We start from the raw sequence: 17,911 nt of genomic DNA on the forward strand, positions 1-17,911 counted from the left end.
ATAAACGGGTTACCGCGCCATGTAGTGAACCCGTTGCTTAAGATGGCATAAAATTGTTAAAGGATTTCGTATGCGGAGAATAAGAGTGTAGCATCAAAGAGTGCAACAAACGGTTCAACCATTTGTTCACACTATACATAAACTGTTGCAAAATTAAGAGTGTAAGACTTTTTAAAGATGCGTTAACAAAACTAGTAACTGTATTAATGATTTAAAATTTTGTAAACACACTCAAAATAAACATGTCATCCACTAGGTACTGACACATTATGAAAAAAAATAATGAAAATAATGGTTTCTTTGAGGGCTGCACGATACTGTCATATAATCTGGATGATCTTCAATTTTACCATTAAGCGATATTTTAAAGTATATTATTGTGTGGAAATTGTTTTTGGTTCAAACATATTATACGATCATGATTGTAAGTTCGCTACATACCTATTTCTACAATTCTATTACCCCCACGACCCATTATTCAAAATCGCGCACTGTGATTTGTTGAAACGCGTCAAGTGACAGACCATTAATTAGCGATAAAGTGTCAAGGGCAACGAACTTTATGTTCTTCTATCATCACAGCGCACAGCAGAGCGCACAGCACACCTGCTTATGTAGGGGAGAATGGAATGTCAGGGGTGTGTTATTGTATGTGCATACCTGCTTATAGGGGAGAATGGAATGTTAGGTTGTGTTATTGGAACGTGCATACGCTTTGGCTACGCGTATGCGCTCCACCTTGAGGTAAACAACTTGAAATATTTGGGCAACAAATTTGATATTTTCTCTTTAAATCACACTATTTTGTGGTAATAGAATAGAAATAAAGGGTGCAGCATTATCCTTTACACGCAAATAATGTGTCCTCGGCAGTAAAAACGTTTAAAATGAATGGGTTCGGCTGCGCCTCACCCATTATTTACGTTTTTACTGCCTCGGACACATTATTTTCGTGTAAAGGATCATGCATTACCCTTTATTTCTTAAACAATATTATTGATCTCCAAACACAAGTTTATGAAAAGTAGTTTTAACTTACCGCTGAACAAATTGGTATCAGCAGGCGCGTACAGAACTTCAACAACCGGGGGAGAATTTTGGTGAGTTGCGAAAGGATCATGAAACGTGTTAGTACAGCATAATGAAGCTTAAATGGAACAAATTCGCGCGAAGCGCACCTAAACGGTCAAATATGAGATTAATTTCGTTAAAATCACATGTACGCAGGCGTTTCTCTTCTCTTTTTTGATACCGGGGGCGTGCGACCGTTTAAAAAGGGCTGTATGTATACGCTACTGATATTGTCCAAAAGCAGTATCAGCTAGTATCCAGTATGTTGCAGCGACCAACAACAACCCGACATATCGACTTTACGCAAACCCCCGGGTACAAACACGCTGATATCCCCATCAAAAGCGTCATTTAGAGTTTGAGTTTGAAACGCACAGTATAATAACGTAAAGGTCCGATAACTGTTACCGTTGGCTTTAGGAAGTATCATGGCGAAGAGAAACATCTTAACTCCAGAGGAATTGAAGGAATTTCAAGATGACAAATTTCCTTTCGAAAATATCGCATTCGAAGGAGGAGGTGGCAAAGGCACGGCGCATATTGGAGCTGTTAGGGTAAGAGCAAATCACAGATAATTTTGGGCCGCTTTATACTGGGAGCCTACCATATTGGACAGTATAGTGGCTTTTCCTTTTCTATAATACATAGTACAAAATGAGATCGTTTCTAACTACTATTTCTGAAATGTCGTTTTCACCGTGACTTCATAATCATAATGTAAAGAAGAAAGTCATGTTTGTTTGTTTGTTTACGATCGTACTTAATTGTGTAAAATTAATACGTGTCAAATTCCTAAACAACAATGTCCGGGATCAATGTTCCAAGCTGAATACTCTCAACATATTAAACAGTTAGAGTAAGCAAGAATGTTTCTAGGAAAGTGTTTTTGCTAAACACAATTTAAAACATTTTTGTATAATATATTCCTACAATTCCATATGATATTGGTAACAATTTTCGCAACTGGGACAGTAATAGACCTCCACATATTTATAATTATTTTCATTATTTAGTACCATCTGACCATCAGTACACCATCATGATGCAATGCATTATGGGACTTAAAAATGGCTCCTGTGCACGCCCAATTTACAATAAGAAATTACATATTTCAGGACTCTGCTTACTAAATCACATTAATTGTTTCACAGGTTTTGGAAGAAATAGGAGTATGGAAGAATATGAAACGTTTTGCAGGGACTAGCGCTGGTGCTATGGTTGCAATGTGTGGTGCACTGGGCTATGACTCGCATGAAATGGAGGCGAAAATGGCCGATGGAAGTTCAAGCAAAATATATGGTAATTATAGAGAGTTCTCTTTAAAGATAAAAAATATTTGGCATTAATCATGTTAATAAACTATAAAAACTGATAATTTCAATTCGGACGTGAAATTATCATTGTATACACCCTCTTCCTCCCGAAAAAACATCATGATTCGTCTACATTTGAGGAGACGAAGACAGATTAATGCAATTTGTCGTCACAGGTGCATATATGACCAGCTAAAAACTGAATAAAAAGTGAAAATTATATATGACCAGACAAAAACTGAATAAAAGTGAAAATTACCGAGGTTTATTCGTTTTGTTTGTTTGCTTGGTTTTCCATATCTAAACCTATTGAAATGTTCTGGGTGCTCATACATGTATAGTCATCCATTTACTAAAAAAAATAACTTAGGAAAAAAATCTGTATAATCTACAATGGCAAGACATTCAAGCCTCTAAATAATTGAGAAGACCATAGTCAGCCAACACTAACATGGGATAGTATAGCGAAAACAGAGACCCAACGTGCAATATGATCCCATGGAAAACTACTGAATGTTTTATTTTGGGGGCAATCTCTGTCAAAATCTCAGTGCGTGGGGACGCTGAACTTTAACCTTACCCCCTAACGTCAAAAGAAAGCTTCGCTGTAGAACTTTGAATATTGATAAAAGCATAGAACTGGATCAATTGAATTATTTCATTCATAGAGAATTGCCTGCAGATTCACATTCCTTGAGAGTGCAATAAACTTGAACTTGACTTGTACTTGACAGGTCCTTCATTCGGTCAAGCCTTGTTGTTTTAAAATTTTTTCTTGACAATTTTGTTTGCTTAATAATTGTTGTGTATTTGCTTTTATACATTTTAATGATGGACGTTGTAGTTATTTTTATCAATAGTTTATATTATATTTTATATATTTTGCATTAAAAATATTTTGTATTTAAAATTTATATAATATTTTTCTTTCTTTCTCTCTTTCTGTCTCTCTTTCTTTCTTTTCTTCTTTTTTTCTTTATTTCTTTTTTTCTCTTTTTCTTTCTTTCTTTCTTTCTTTCTTTCTTTCTTTCTTTCATTCTTTCTGTCTGTGATCTTCTTTCTTTCTTAGCTTTCTCTTTCTTTCTTTCTTTCTTTCTTTCTTTCTTTCTTTCTTTCTTTCTTTCTTTCTTTCTTTCTTTAATGATGATGATGATGATGACGATAATGATGACGATGATGATGTTGATGACGACAACGACGACGACGATGATGATGATGATGATGATGATGATGACGATGATAATGACGACGACGACGACGACGACGACGACGATGATGATGATGATGATGATCGTTATCGTTGGTATGATTATCATATATTTCTTCTCGCAGATGCTGTATTGAAACATCTTACATTTTTGCCACATATGTTGAAATATTTTGGCTGGAACCCTGGAAAGGAGATGGAGAAGTTTATTGGAGAGGTACTGGCAGAGAAGCTTGGGGATGCCAACGCAACATTTGAAGATGTAAGTTAATAGAATGAAAATCCAAGTGTTCTTTGTGCAAATCTTATACATCTACTGAAGCTTATTTACAACGTTACGGAAACAATATCTGAGTGCGATGGCATTGAATGAAAAATGCATACTGACATGATTAATATTGAAAACAATGAATGCAATGTAAAACGTGCATGGATACCGCGAATAAATCAGTGTTATTCCAGCAAACACAAAAACGTTTTAAATAAGTTATATTTTGGCTTTTGGTTTAGGTAAAATGTGTTTTTTTCTTTATAGCATTAAAATGTCGGGTTATATAAAGGTTTTAAAACGTTATTGCAAATATTTTGGGCAAACAACTTTCGCAAAATATTTTTTCAACCCCAAAATAACATTCTGTTTAGAATGTTTTGTATTAAGTTTTCAAAAATGTTTTTGGAATGTTATTAAAACTTTTTATACCCTTTATATAACCCGACAATAAACGTTTTTTGTAAAACATTTTGTGTTTGCTGGGCAGTAGATTATAAAAAAATGTTTTTTAATGATATGAAAACGTTTTATACCCTTAATATACCCTTTATATAACCTTAATAGAATGAAAATCCAAGTGTTCTTTGTGCAAATCTCATACATCTACTGAAGCTTATTTACAACGTTACGGAAACAATATCTGAGTGCGATGGCATTGAATGAAAAAATGCATACTGACATGATTAATATTGAAAACAATGAATGCAATGTAAAACGTGCATGGATACCGCGAATAAATCAGTGTTATTCCAGCAAACACAAAAACGTTTTAAATAAGTTATATTTGGCTTTTGGTTTAGGTAAAAATGTGTTTTTTTTTCTTTATAGCATTAAAATGTCGGGTTATATAAAGGTTTTAAAACGTTATTGCAAATATTTTGGGCAAACAACTTTCGCAAAATATTTTTTCAACCCCAAAATAACATTCTGTTTAGAATGTTTTGTATTAAGTTTTCAAAAATGTTTTTGAAATGTTATTAAAACTTTTTATACCCTTTATATAACCCGACATTTAAACGTTTTTTGTAAAACATTTTGTGTTTGCTGGGCAGTAGATTATAAAAAAAATGTTTTTTAATGATATGAAAACGTTTTATAACCTTAATATACCCTTTATATAACCCGACATTTAAACGTTTTCTGACAACCTTTTATAACCTTTTGCGAATGATGTCGAAAACGTATTGTGTTTGCTAAGATTCTGTTATTGTGACCCTCTTCAGGAATCCTGCAGATCTTTGAATGTTCATGCAATTTTGAGACTTGATTTTGACACCAGTCATTTCAAATCCTTCAATAACATGATAACCTTTTCATTAATTACGATTTCCTGTAGTTATATCAAATGACACATCTGATATATTTCCGAGCTGTCAAATTTTCCGCTTAACGCCCCCTCCGAAGGACGGAGTACTCCCACAGATGTTACCAATTAAATTCAGACTGTTTTTTTCCCAAGTCAATTCCCCAGCCAGTAATACAACCGCCGGGAATTATACCTGTGACCTCATGAACAAAAGGCGAGTAGTGCCACCCTAACCATTAGGCCATACTCTCCATCGCCTTTTCATGCTTTTCTAGACAACTTTTTGGCCATTTTCTCTTCACCTCTGAAAAAAAACCAAGAGCCATGGGTTTAACCTCATAATAACATAAATCAAAATCTACTTCATCTTTTCAGCTGTACAATAAGACCAAGCGAGAGCTCTGTGTTGTTGTCAGCAATGTCAGCCAACTGGACTGCCTCTATTGTCACGTTAAGACTACACCGTCTATGCAAGTCAAAGAAGCCGTACGCATGTCAATTTCTCTTCCAGGTAAAGATATTTTAAGATTAGCAGTTGTCGTTCTTCGAATATTACCATTGACTCTTAGAGTCCCATTCAGTGATCCCAGCGAAAGTGTAAAAAAGTTAAAATTGTTTATAAATTACTGTAAAGTGAAGTATAATTAGGTATTTCTGAAATGAAAAATTTGCCAAAAAAATAACAACAAGTAAACAGCATTGACAAAGTTGAAGACCCATTAAAGCTCATTAAAATACATTCTATACCTAAATAGAGAAATTATAGATTCATGTAAAATATCTTATTTATCTTTAATACACGGTTTTCAGCTTAACCACTAGCAGGCTATGTTAGCACATCTATGACACTAACAAAAGTGCCAAATTCTGAATTTTGACGATTTCTACTACCTTCCGGATGAGCAAATCACTGAATGGGCCTTTAACGCAAAGGTGGTAAGCTGGAACAGCATGCTACTTTTGCTGGCTTTTATTTACGTATTTTGCCGTCGTCTAAGTTAATGTTCAAGTCCATCCAGTAATTCGAGATTTGACACAATCTGTAGCATTCCGTCCACCACAATAATTGTTTATTCTGTCTAACATTTAATACTATTTATACTTATTCCTTACAGGCGTACTCTATCCAGTACAACATAAAGGGCAGTACTTTGTCGATGGTGGATTGGTCAACAATTTTCCAATACGGGTTTTTGATGGTATGTTAAAGCCATATTTTTCTCCAACAATAACATGAATGAAGAAAGCAATAGGCCAACACAATAAATAGGCGTACGGTTCTGAAATAACTCAATTTGATCAAACATCCCATGCGGGTAATCAATGTGTATGATACATTCAGTTTCCGTACATTCGGTTGTTTCAAATAATAAGTTTTGACATTGGTTTTGATCACGTGGTTTCCTATTATCCTGCATAAGCACTTGACTGACATCTTTAACAATACCTTTGTCTGTACCCTTTGATAGAAACTTAAAACTTGTAGAAAGCCGTTTTGGTTTTCAGTTTGTTATATAATCGTGTAACCGCAGGAAATCAGATTTGAAGTCACCTTGATCAAAGTATACAAAAGAAGTTTTTAATTTCGAAGTGCAATATTCACGAGCAGAGAGGTCGAACAAGTCAATCTATATTTGAAAGCGTGGGTTCGATTTCCGAATAAGCCTTAGCTTATTTCTTTGTGAAAAAATATAGACCATCGACATATTTCAACCGACATAGAGAATAAACGATAGGAATTTTTATTTTGCCTATCCTCTACATAGCCGCTTTCGCCAAACGTTTGACAAACATTGAGCGATCAAAACGTTTGCCAAATGTTTACGGGCGTTTACAAAAATGTTTGACAAACGTTTGTGCTCGGCAATTGTTTGACAAACGTTTGGCGAAAACGGCTGTGTACCGTGTGATAGACGACAGGCAGGTCCAATACTACGATAAAAATATTGGACCTGCCTGTCGTCTATCATAGGTAGAGGATAGGCAAAATAAAAATTCCTATCGTTTATTCTCATTCTTAGTCAGTTAAATATTATTTCAATAACTGTAAACAATTTTTTTAAGCAAAAACTAAGTTACCGTCATAAAACTCCCTCATTATAAAATGAACGAAACTTGTTTACAACTTCACGTATTCTGTTGCGCGTACTGCTAGCGCGTTCGCGTATTCCGCACTAGTATACGCATCCAGCGCGATACATACACGCACCTCTACACGCGTGTTACGCATTATCAAGACGCATGAGGACGTGGGGTCGTCTACGGCCTGATAGACGGCACCCGAAATCATGCGATTGTCCAATCAGAAATGTGTCTACGAACTAGACCACTCCCACTGACTAAGAATGCAAAATAATAGACACTTGAACATGTTGAAGGCTATACTCGAGTGTCTATTCATATAAATATCGCATACACGGAGATTGGTTGAAGATTGAAGCTATATTACTTCCAGTATAGACTAGTTACCTTTATTCAAGTGCTTATTTATTGTTTTTAGTTTCTGAACAAAAGAGAAACGAAAACTCATGGCTTGAAATGAGGGAATTTGTTTTAAAAAGACCAGGGGCCCGTTCCACAAAGCCTTACAATCAATCTTGATCTACCATGTAATCCCATGTGAAATCAATCGTACGCGTCTATCGTAATTCTTCTTGAAACGGGACCCTGGTCTGAAACCGAATCATGTTCACTGTACTGCTTCACAAGTTAAATATCTCATCGCTTCAATCTTTCCATTTGTTTACAAGGTTTGTCGTTTAATTTGTATATCACAGGTTGGTTTTTGTCGATGAAACCAGAAGATAACTACCTTATTCGAATTCCCGATTTAGAAGACATTGCGGCTGCTTGGGACCCAAATTGCCAATTTGGAGACCAACCAAACGTGAAAACCGTTGGCGTTTTGTTGGTAAATTTCTTTCTGTCTGTCTTTTTTTTGTTCCGAAATAGTTGGGATAAATAGTTTTGAATTAAATCAAACACTGTAACTTACTTTTTGCAACATTGCGACGTTGCGTCTGGAACCACCAGACTTCATTAGGCAACTGACCCGCTGGACTGGTGACGCGATAGACGGCTAGGTATCATCCCGATACCCCGGTCCCATGCATGAGATAAGTCAAACCGTCTATTACGTGACCAGCCCAGCGGGTCAATTGTCTGATGAAGTCTGGTGGTTCCAGACGCAACGTCGCAAAGTTGCAAAAAGTAAGTTCCAGTATTTGATTTAATTCCAAAGCTCTGTGTAAAACTACTGGAAGACTAAGAAGATTCACTCAGTTGGGACAAATATTTTGTGCAATTATCATGTGTATTTGTTTTTTCACTATTCAGTACTCTGCTGATGAAAAGGAAATGTTCAAGGATTTGTTGGACAAGAGAGCGAAGGAGCATGTGCCAGATGCAACACCATTACCAAACACAAAGCTAGCCAGGTAAACTTTATATTTTCTAAATTTGAAAAGATTATAACCATTATAGACGGTAGCAAGAAAAACAAGGATATCCTTCGGACATGTTGGTATTGCATCAAGGCCAGCTCCTCCTGCTTTGTACTGTATTGGTAAGCTAAGAAAATAAGCAGAATGCTGTTTAGTTTGGCCATATAACGTAATCGGTACCCGAACATTTGACCATATTTTCTTTAAATAAAAATGTTGGCACTATACAAATGTTCATTATGCTCAATAAAAGTTATTCCAGGGCATGCATCATTAAATTCTGCCCTGTCTTAAATTATAGAATTTTATCGTACCATTATTTCAACTTTCATTCAGAAGAGCACTGGTGACATGAGACTACCTTGAGGCCTGCCTTGTCCAAAAGCTTCCAATCATACCTGTGATAAAGCTTAAACAGTTAATCACGGCCTTTTCTGTTTACCCGTATTAAAGACATGATTGATTTTTGCGTTGTTGCGTTGTTTAAAAAGCGTTTGAAATTTCATCAGCATCATCAGTTGGATGCGGAGCAGGCGACTACAAGCATACTCCAACTATTGTGATCTTGGGCAAGCGAAACAATTTTGTTTGGCTGCAGCATCCTTCAGTATCTCCCAGAAATTGCTGGACATACTGTAAGTACAGTGTGCGTGGCCGTCCCGGTTTTCTCTTCCCATGTGGTGGAATATAAAGGGCATTATTCTTTCACAGGCTCGTCGTCTTCAAGACGCAGTATATATGGCCGTGAAATTTGAGTTGATGAATCTTGACTCTATAAATATTGCAATTGTTACGTATTCGTATAAGTGTTACGTATTTGTATAAGTGTTTATAATTTATATTATTACAATTTATATTATTGCAATTGTTTGTTACGTATTCGTGTGTCATATGTAGGGCTCGCAAGAAAAAAGAGGATAAGATAGATGTAGCACGGAAGCAGCATCAGGACTTAGTAACGACCATTGCAGCTTTTATTAAGCTGTTGAGTAACCATACCGATGTGAAGAAAGAAACGATACCGAAAGAAGCATTGGAACGTGCACTAGATCAGGTAATTGAGCTAGTCGTCAGCAAAAATCTTATTTTTAGAGTCAGTTGAGATTGTGACTCGCACACTGGTGCAATGCTTTTGATAATAAGATATTTGAATATAGAGACCTCTTTAAATTTTCGAAATACAAATATTAACTGAAACCATTTTTGGGAGGATTTGAGATTGGATTAAGAGCTCAATCAACCATTGCATTCTGAATACGAGGAATCTCCTTCTGATATCAAATAATTTATTTTGTTTGAAATTCGCGATATAATACAAATTGTTGCCCAATTATTGAAAATTGACATTTTGACAATCCTCGAAGATAAACATTATAATTTATAAATCTAATGATATGTACTTAAAGTGTATGTAGCTGGGACGAAAAGCCGACCATCATATGAAATTTTTGACCTTTCGTGTTAAAGACCTAAAAGACTTTTTGGACTTTTGGTAAGGACATTCCTCGTATTTGTGACCATACACGACGAATGAGCCGTAAATTCCTCCACCGGTCAATTTTGTTTTATTTCGTGTTTAGAAAATATATATCATAAGCTTTAAAATGACTTCAAATTTGACTTCAAACGATATCCCGAAGCGGGTTATGGTTTGTTGAACTTTGCTCCTTCAACAAAATGGTAGCTTTTTTTCGTTTCTACATGTGTCCCTTTCCACAGTGCTGGTAATAAATATCAAACATCATAATTGGCGGTCTTTTCAAATCATCCCCAAGTCAACGAGATTCAAAAATGTCCTCTCATTGTTAATTGTTGGTAATACATACCTAGACAAAATACAATGCTTTGTAACCCACCGCTTAACGCTTGAACATGATTTAGCCAAAGCAAACAAAGACCAGAGCTATTAAGAATTCTATAGACATCTAAGGTAGACTATTATCCTCTTCAACAATAGGATTATTGATTGGTTTAAAAGGTGTTTGACTATTAAAATGAGATAGATGTCGCGCCATCTTGAGGTACCGATGAATACGACCTTGCACATTTTACACTGTAACTCAGAAAACAATTTAGGACATTTACGGCTCATTCGAACTGTACGGTCACATTTAGAATGCAAGTTGGTGTGTCTGATGTGCTCTCAGATCCTACAAAAATTACTGTGCAAATGTGGGTGACTGATCGAGCCCTTGAGGTTATTAATTATTCTAAACTGTTGATATACTTTTATAGGTGCTGCGGTTCTTGAGTCACGTTGTAAAGAGGTCTGAAATAACAACACGTTTGTAAAACGTACATAACTCATTAACAACAATAAATTAAGCAAGTTTGCAAAGTATACGATTTGTAGAATGAACTTTTGCAAAGCATCAAGGTGTTAATTTTCAATAATATATTGATCTAGATAATGAAAATCAATTTTTAGGTTGTTTCGACCAACAATACCTCGTCTACCCTTAAGCATTTTCTTTCTCTTGACCTAAATAAAAAAGGCTGACAGTAAAATTGTTCACTTGATTGTTGAGAGTGGCTTTCTTTGTTCTTTACCTTCAAATCTGTTTATTACTTTTCTTTCCAGCATTTGCTTTTTAGCCTGGCTTGAGCATTATGTTTGAGCCTGGTCCCATCAGTCCCCAAGTGTGGCTTCGCACAGAGCGACCGTTTAAACAAACAAACCGAGTTTTCATCATTCATGAATGGTGAACAAAACGTTGGGAAAGTGTTAAAATATATAATGAAATTGTTTTGTTGACTTGGTACAGGCTGGAGAGGAATTTACAGATGAGCAGAAAGCAATGGTTTTTGGAGAGGGTAAATCCAATGCTGACATAGTCAACGCCATCGATGCAAACCACGATGGTCAGGTAATATAAATCCTAATCTGTTGCCACTATGAATTCGTGCACAGGGCGGTGTTGTTGGTTTTGGGGGTGGGGTGGGGGATGCAGCAGAACAGCCGTGTGTACCACTCATTTTGACAGCCCTCTTCGTCAAACAACTGGATCCGGTATTAGGGGCTGTGCAATTGTGACCTCCGGGATGAACGGACAAAACATTTCCGATAATAAACGGCATGTCAAAATTTTTTTGCACAATTCACAGCCTGCCTAAAATAAATTGCTCCCCTCGGCCTGCCAATTTTTTTTGCAAATGTTAAACTAATCTGCATACCTTCCTTAATGGTCTTGATAATAAATTATGATGCGAATGTGGCGAGTAGGAAATTTAGGCTATTTTAAAGTTTCTGTAGTGTTTTTCTAAGCCTTTAGTTTTAGAGCGTTTTATTTATAAGGTGCCCTGTCAGTGTGTGCCAAAAATGGCTTGCCCCCTCCCCCTTCGACCTACCAAAAATGGTTTACCCCTTTGGCTTACAAAAAAGTACCCCCGGACTCATTGCATAGCTACCTGCACAAAACGGCCGCATTCTCTCAAATAGAAACACAGATCGACACGCATCAAAAAGTTTTATAATCTTAATGAACAGGAAGGATTTGTCCATGATGATGACGCGATGATGATGATGATGATGATGATGATGATGATGATGATGATGATGATGACGACGATGATATGAAAAGAAATAAACTGCAAGTGTACGGAGTGATTGTGCTCGTCGATCTATTCAAAACCATTCTCCTGTATCGAAGCGAGGTTCATGCAACGCGCCTAATTTCACTACGAAAAAGTGTCATTTTGAAAGTAAAGTCAAGATATATGGATGCATCGGTCTTTAATCTAAAATATTTGTTTTTTGGCAACTATAATATTTGGGAAGCACTGGAATGCAATTAATATTAAGCAGCAAAACATTGGTTTTTAGTCAAAATCAAAAGCTTGCTGTATAGAAGTAGGCAGAGGAATCGGTGACCATTAAATTTTAAATCGCATCGCCCTCTAGTGATCAGATCAGATGTTAGTCTTTGTTCCAGCCGCCTTGTTCTCCTTGGTGACGAATGAGCACAATCCAGCTTGGAACCGAGAATATCAATATTTATCGCCGTTTTAAACGTCCTTTAAACGCACGGTCCATGCATCACGTATGTATCATCGCTATCTCTATACCATACGAACTTATTTGCAGATTAGCATGAGAGAACTGACCAAGTTTGCGGAAACTAGAGGAATTGAAGTCAGAAACGTTTTTCGGGGATTTTCAAGTACAGAAATCACAGATCTGAAAGGATTTTTTTCTGCTATTCTCGATATGGTGATGTTAAGCTCTAAAAGAGTCTACTTTGAAGTAAGTTATCAAGTCCCCTTCCCACAGAGTTGCCCATTGCTTTAATATAGAATAAATTTTATAAGCTTTAAGACACTGAAACATTATTGAGTTTAAGTTTTTGGTTTGCAGATGATTTGGCGTAAAACAATTATTACAATAATGATATCGCCCGTGTTATATGAGACGGTAGATGCATGACAGCGGCTAAAAACAATACCTTTATTCTCTAAATAGGTTTATAATTGCCGAGGTTGAAATTGGAATTCCGGGATGTACCCTTCTACCTGACACAATTCAAAGAAAGTCAATTAAATCATGTCTTTCTAGGTATTATCCATTCCATTTTATCATTAGCAATGTTTGTTTGTTTGTTTTGTTTTTGTTTTAAATTTTTCTCAGCGTTATGATGTGACCAGGACAATTGGTGTTGATACAGGATACCTCGGTACTCTTGACTTAGAAATGGAGGATGGTGATACAGATTATATGCTCAAGGTAAAATTAATCATCATAATCATCATCATCATGTTGCGAGTTCGAGCCCCGCTCGTGCCAACGTGTTGGGTCCTTGGGCAAGGCACTTTATCCTCATTGCCTACTACGGGGGATGGGATTGGCTTGGATTGGATGTTTGTATAGTTGTTTGTTTCAATGTTGCAATATTGGCGCTGATTAAGCTGCTGCCTGCAAATTGCATTGTGTCTGTTTACCCAGCAAACACAAAAACGTTTTTAAAACGTTTTAAATAAGTTATATTTTGGGTTTTGGTTTAGGTAAAAACGTTTTAATAACATTAAAATGTCGGGTTATATAAAGGTCATGAAATCGTGTTAAAACGTTTTGTATGAAAACACACTACAACAATATTTTTAAAATGTTTTCGAAATTGTCATTGTAAACTATTTTTGGCCAAGTATTTTGTCAACACTTAAATAATATTATGTTAAAATATTTGCACCCAGCAAACACAAATGTTCTTAAAATGTTTTTTTACAAAACGTATTAATAACATTTAAATGTCGGGTTATTTAAAGGTCGTGAAAACATTTTAAAAACGTTATTGTAAATATTTTGGGCAAACATTTTTTGCAAAATATTTTTTCAACCCAAAAATAACGTTCTGTTTAGAATGATTTGTACCAAGTTTTCAAAAATGTTTTTGGAATGTTATTAAAACGGTTTTATACCCCCTTTATATAACCCGACATTTAAATGTTTTCTGTAAAACATTTGTGTTTGCTGTGCAGTAAATTACCAACAAATGGTATACCATTAATGTACCCTTTATATAACCCGACATTTAAACGTTTTCTGACAACCTTTTATAATCTTTTGCGAATGACGTCGAAAACGTTTTGTGTTTGCTGGGAATCATCATAATCATCATCATCATGTTGCGAGTTCGAGCCCCGCTCGTGCCAACGTGTTGTGTCCTTGGGCAAGGCACTTTATCCTCATTGCCTACTGGGGATGGGGTTGGGTTGGATTGGATGTTTGTATAGTTGTTTGTTTCAATGTTGCAATATTGGCGCTGATTAAGCTGCTGCCTGCAAATTGCATTGTGTCTGTTTAGTTGTGTTTAATGTACAATTCTTGCAATTTGACCTGCGAGTCACCATTAGAGTTTGAAATAAAACCTTCCTTTTTTATCATCATTTTATTATTATTATTATTATTATTATTATTATTATCATTATCATTAATATCATTATCATTATCATTATTATTATTATTATTATTATTATTATTATTGTTATTGTTATTATTGTTATTGTTATTGTTATTGTTATTGCTATTATTATTATTATTATTGTTATTGTTATTATTATTATTATTATTATTATTATTATTATTATTATTATTATTATTATTATTATTATTATTATTATTATTATTGTTCTCATATCATCAAATCATCATCAAAGTGATAGAAGAAAACTTAAAAAAGAAGAGGACTCTCAACATGCTCAAACTGGTTTGATAAAGTACAACGTGTCAGTGGTGAAGAAGTTCTGCGTCGCGATATTTTAAATATTTTGTAGCCCTTATTCAAGTTTTAAAAATTTTCGTCATACCTCCCCCCCCCCTCCGAAAGTCACAGCCCAAAAAGCATGGCTACGCCACTGGAGTGTATAAAAAAATTCCGATACATTCGAGAGATAAATGCTCAAAATACATCAATATACAGGATTTATGAATGTACGAAATGGCATTAGAGAATGAATTTGGTGAAAACCTTCTGATAATTACAAACACTCGCTGAGCAGCAAGACCTTCCCTCTAAGCTTTTTAAAACCATTTAAAATCCGATAAGCTGATTATCTATTTGTTTTCATGAATTGGAAGACATTCTTTGATGTATTACTGAGCTCAATCATCTGAAATTACTGGAGCGTGAGCCACCCAGGCTGGTGGCTCAGCATAGTATTTTATTAACAGAAGGTTTCTCCAAGTTCGTTTCCTAATGGTTACGTTCGGTGGTCCAACATGTTCAATGTCATTTCTTTGCATGATGGTGTGTTTTGCTCTTACCATTTCAGCAAGGGAAGCGTGGGTGCATTGCGTTTCTTCGATACTACAAAAGCCAAGCTGAATAAAATACAGATGTACGAAGAGATGACTGGGAACCAGATTCAAAGTAACTAAAAAGGAAGACTTGCAAGCGAGCAACAATACTCTCTTAAATTGCCCGATTGAAGATTCAATCAAAAAGATTGAATTTTTAATCTCGCCGTCCCGAATTAGGGACAAATCGTTTTCGACTATTCAGTCGGGTGATTTGATTTTGTTTTTCAATCAAAAGGAGCGATTCTCAATCTTTTATAATCTTTTAGAGATTAAAGTTAGGAGCAAATCTTTTTCGATTGAATTTTCATTGTTTTTCAATCTTTTACTGTCCCAAATTAGGGACAAGTCCTTTCCAGATGATAAGTTGATTACTTACATGTATAATAATTATATAATTATGATTACAACATCTTTTTATTAACTTGCGCTAGACGATATCAAGGCTTGTTTATATAATGTACATACTGTAATAGTCATGGTAGTCGGTAGACACGGGTAACCTTTATCTAGAAAATATATAGTAGAGCAGTCAGTATCAGAAGAGGACCTTAGAAACTCTGAGGCTTACAATCCAGGAAAAAAAAGGTTGGCACACTTTGCCTGTCTTATGGTATATCTCTTCCCCCGCTCCCCCAATTCAATGTTGGACCAAGCCATGTTGTCAACAGGTCCGTTAGACCCTCCAACATTGAAAGATGGGGAGTGGGGAAGGGTGAGATATAGAGGGGAGTCTGTACTTCACATTATATTGCATGCATGTTTCACTCGCCTCTCCAATTTTGATAGGGCACGCATTTCCATTGTTTAGTGCAAGTGGCCAACTATTTTTTTCCTGGATTGTAGCTCCTAATAACAATTCCCGAAAAACGTCAAACATGCAAAGTGAGACCTTTTTTAAACATTTATATTTAAAAGAAATGTTGCGTCTGGGATTATTCTTTGATCAAACCAGATACTATTACGACAGTCAAACGAATCGTGTGATTCTTTAAAATGGACTTATTGTAAATCACAATACAATTTAGCTGGTAATGGTATATAAATTAGAATAAACACATCAAATAATAAAGTCCCTACTACTTTGAGTGGCCATACTTTTGAGTACAATTACCTTAAAGCAATAACATTGATATCAGGGTTGGCACGATTGTTAACGATTTAAATCAAATGATTTTAAAAAAATCACTGATTTAAATCAACTTTTTCATTTTTTTACATTTTTGATCAATTTAAGTTAATTTCTTTTTTTAAATTGACTGTTTTACTCCATTCCTAATGCTTTGGATGTAATTAAAATACCTCTATAGTCATTTCATCTATTGCTAAAAATTCATCATCAGGGTGCAGAATTCAACAGCTTTCCCCCTAAGATTTTGCCAAAAATCGATTTAAGCCAACCTTGATTGATATGAACGCTTGTAGAATTGTCTTCCCTGTGGTATGATATCATATATATTGTATAAAATACATCCGAATAAATTGCTGCAACATTTGCTCTGTCAAAAGAATACGTGTTATGGTACCAGTAATGCATAATGTTCACTAAATTGAACAGACCGCGGTCAGAGATAGCTCTTAAGCTGAACTTATTCTCCATCGCTGAGCGACGAGCAATTGGTATTTGACCAATGAGGTAGTGCATTTTTTCCAACGCAACAAAAAGCGCTCTACCTCATTGGTTGAAACACAATAGCTATCGCTCAGCGATGTAGTATAAATTTAGCTTTACCGATCGATGACACATGCTGACCGCCACTCACTTCTGGTGAGTGGAACATATTATGTTATTAAGTTTTATACTGCGTATTCTAATTGAATTGACAACTTTTCAAATCGCATCAAATTCCATTAAATCTTGAATTTCTTCTCGATCATTCCTTTTCCGTAACTCGATCAACAGCATCATCCCCCCCAATTTTTCTCATTGTTGATGAGTTTTTGATATCATAAAATGAATCATATTCTTCTCATTATCATCCTGCAATTTGACGCTTCAAATCGATGTATTTCGGAAGGAATCTTGACAAAAAAACACCTTGTTAGAGGCTACCACTTGATCGATATTTTACACGAAACGGGAGTTTTGAGTAGTCATAGAATGAAATCGGGATAAATTCGGAAGACTTCACCCCAGCACCAATTCGTCCCCAAAAATACATCGAATAATGTCAAACTATAGATGGCGCTATAATGATATAAAACCAAAAACAAAAATAAAGAAATACATAAGGGGCCAAATAAATAAGAAAACTTGACCTATATTGTCAAGCATGATATGAAAAACAAATTCCTGAAAAAAATTGGTGTCAGTTCAATCGGACACGGTTATTATTAGTATTCAATTGCGTGAGATAACAAGCAGACTTTTAATGGAAATACATGTATTGCAGAATTTGTATTGAAGGGCTGGTTTGCATTCATTTCTTTTTATTTAATTTCGATAGGGTTCGAACCTTCAACCTCGCGCACTTAACCACGGCGTTAACCACTAGACCATCACAACCTGC

General features: G+C 35.5%; 1 protein-coding gene across 1 annotated transcript; it reads left to right on the plus strand.

The window, feature by feature from the left end:
- The first annotated feature begins 1,439 nt into the window (after positions 1-1,439).
- LOC140165330 (uncharacterized) lies at positions 1,440-17,132 on the plus strand. Its single transcript, XM_072188663.1, has 12 exons — positions 1,440-1,625; positions 2,223-2,370; positions 3,717-3,853; positions 5,544-5,679; positions 6,284-6,367; positions 7,946-8,079; positions 8,505-8,605; positions 9,509-9,665; positions 11,377-11,478; positions 12,696-12,854; positions 13,236-13,331; positions 15,377-17,132. The coding sequence occupies exons 1-12, from the start codon at positions 1,500-1,502 to the stop codon at positions 15,431-15,433; spliced, it is 1,437 nt and encodes a 478-aa protein (XP_072044764.1). The 5' UTR covers positions 1,440-1,499; the 3' UTR covers positions 15,434-17,132.
- Positions 17,133-17,911: the final 779 nt, after the last annotated feature.

This window comes from Amphiura filiformis, chromosome 12 (assembly GCF_039555335.1).
Source record: "Amphiura filiformis chromosome 12, Afil_fr2py, whole genome shotgun sequence".
Taxonomy (NCBI): Eukaryota; Metazoa; Echinodermata; class Ophiuroidea; order Amphilepidida; family Amphiuridae; genus Amphiura; species Amphiura filiformis.

Bases quoted from the DNA above. Each gene is read 5' to 3' on its own strand.
- LOC140165330 (XM_072188663.1), top strand. From the start codon at position 1,500: ATGGCGAAGAGAAACATCTTAACTCCAGAGGAATTGAAGGAATTTCAA. The intron at 2,371-3,716 runs GTAATTATAGAG...TTCTTCTCGCAG, and splicing joins AAGTTCAAGCAAAATATATG to ATGCTGTATTGAAACATCTT. The intron at 9,666-11,376 runs GTAATTGAGCTA...GACTTGGTACAG, and splicing joins TGGAACGTGCACTAGATCAG to GCTGGAGAGGAATTTACAGA.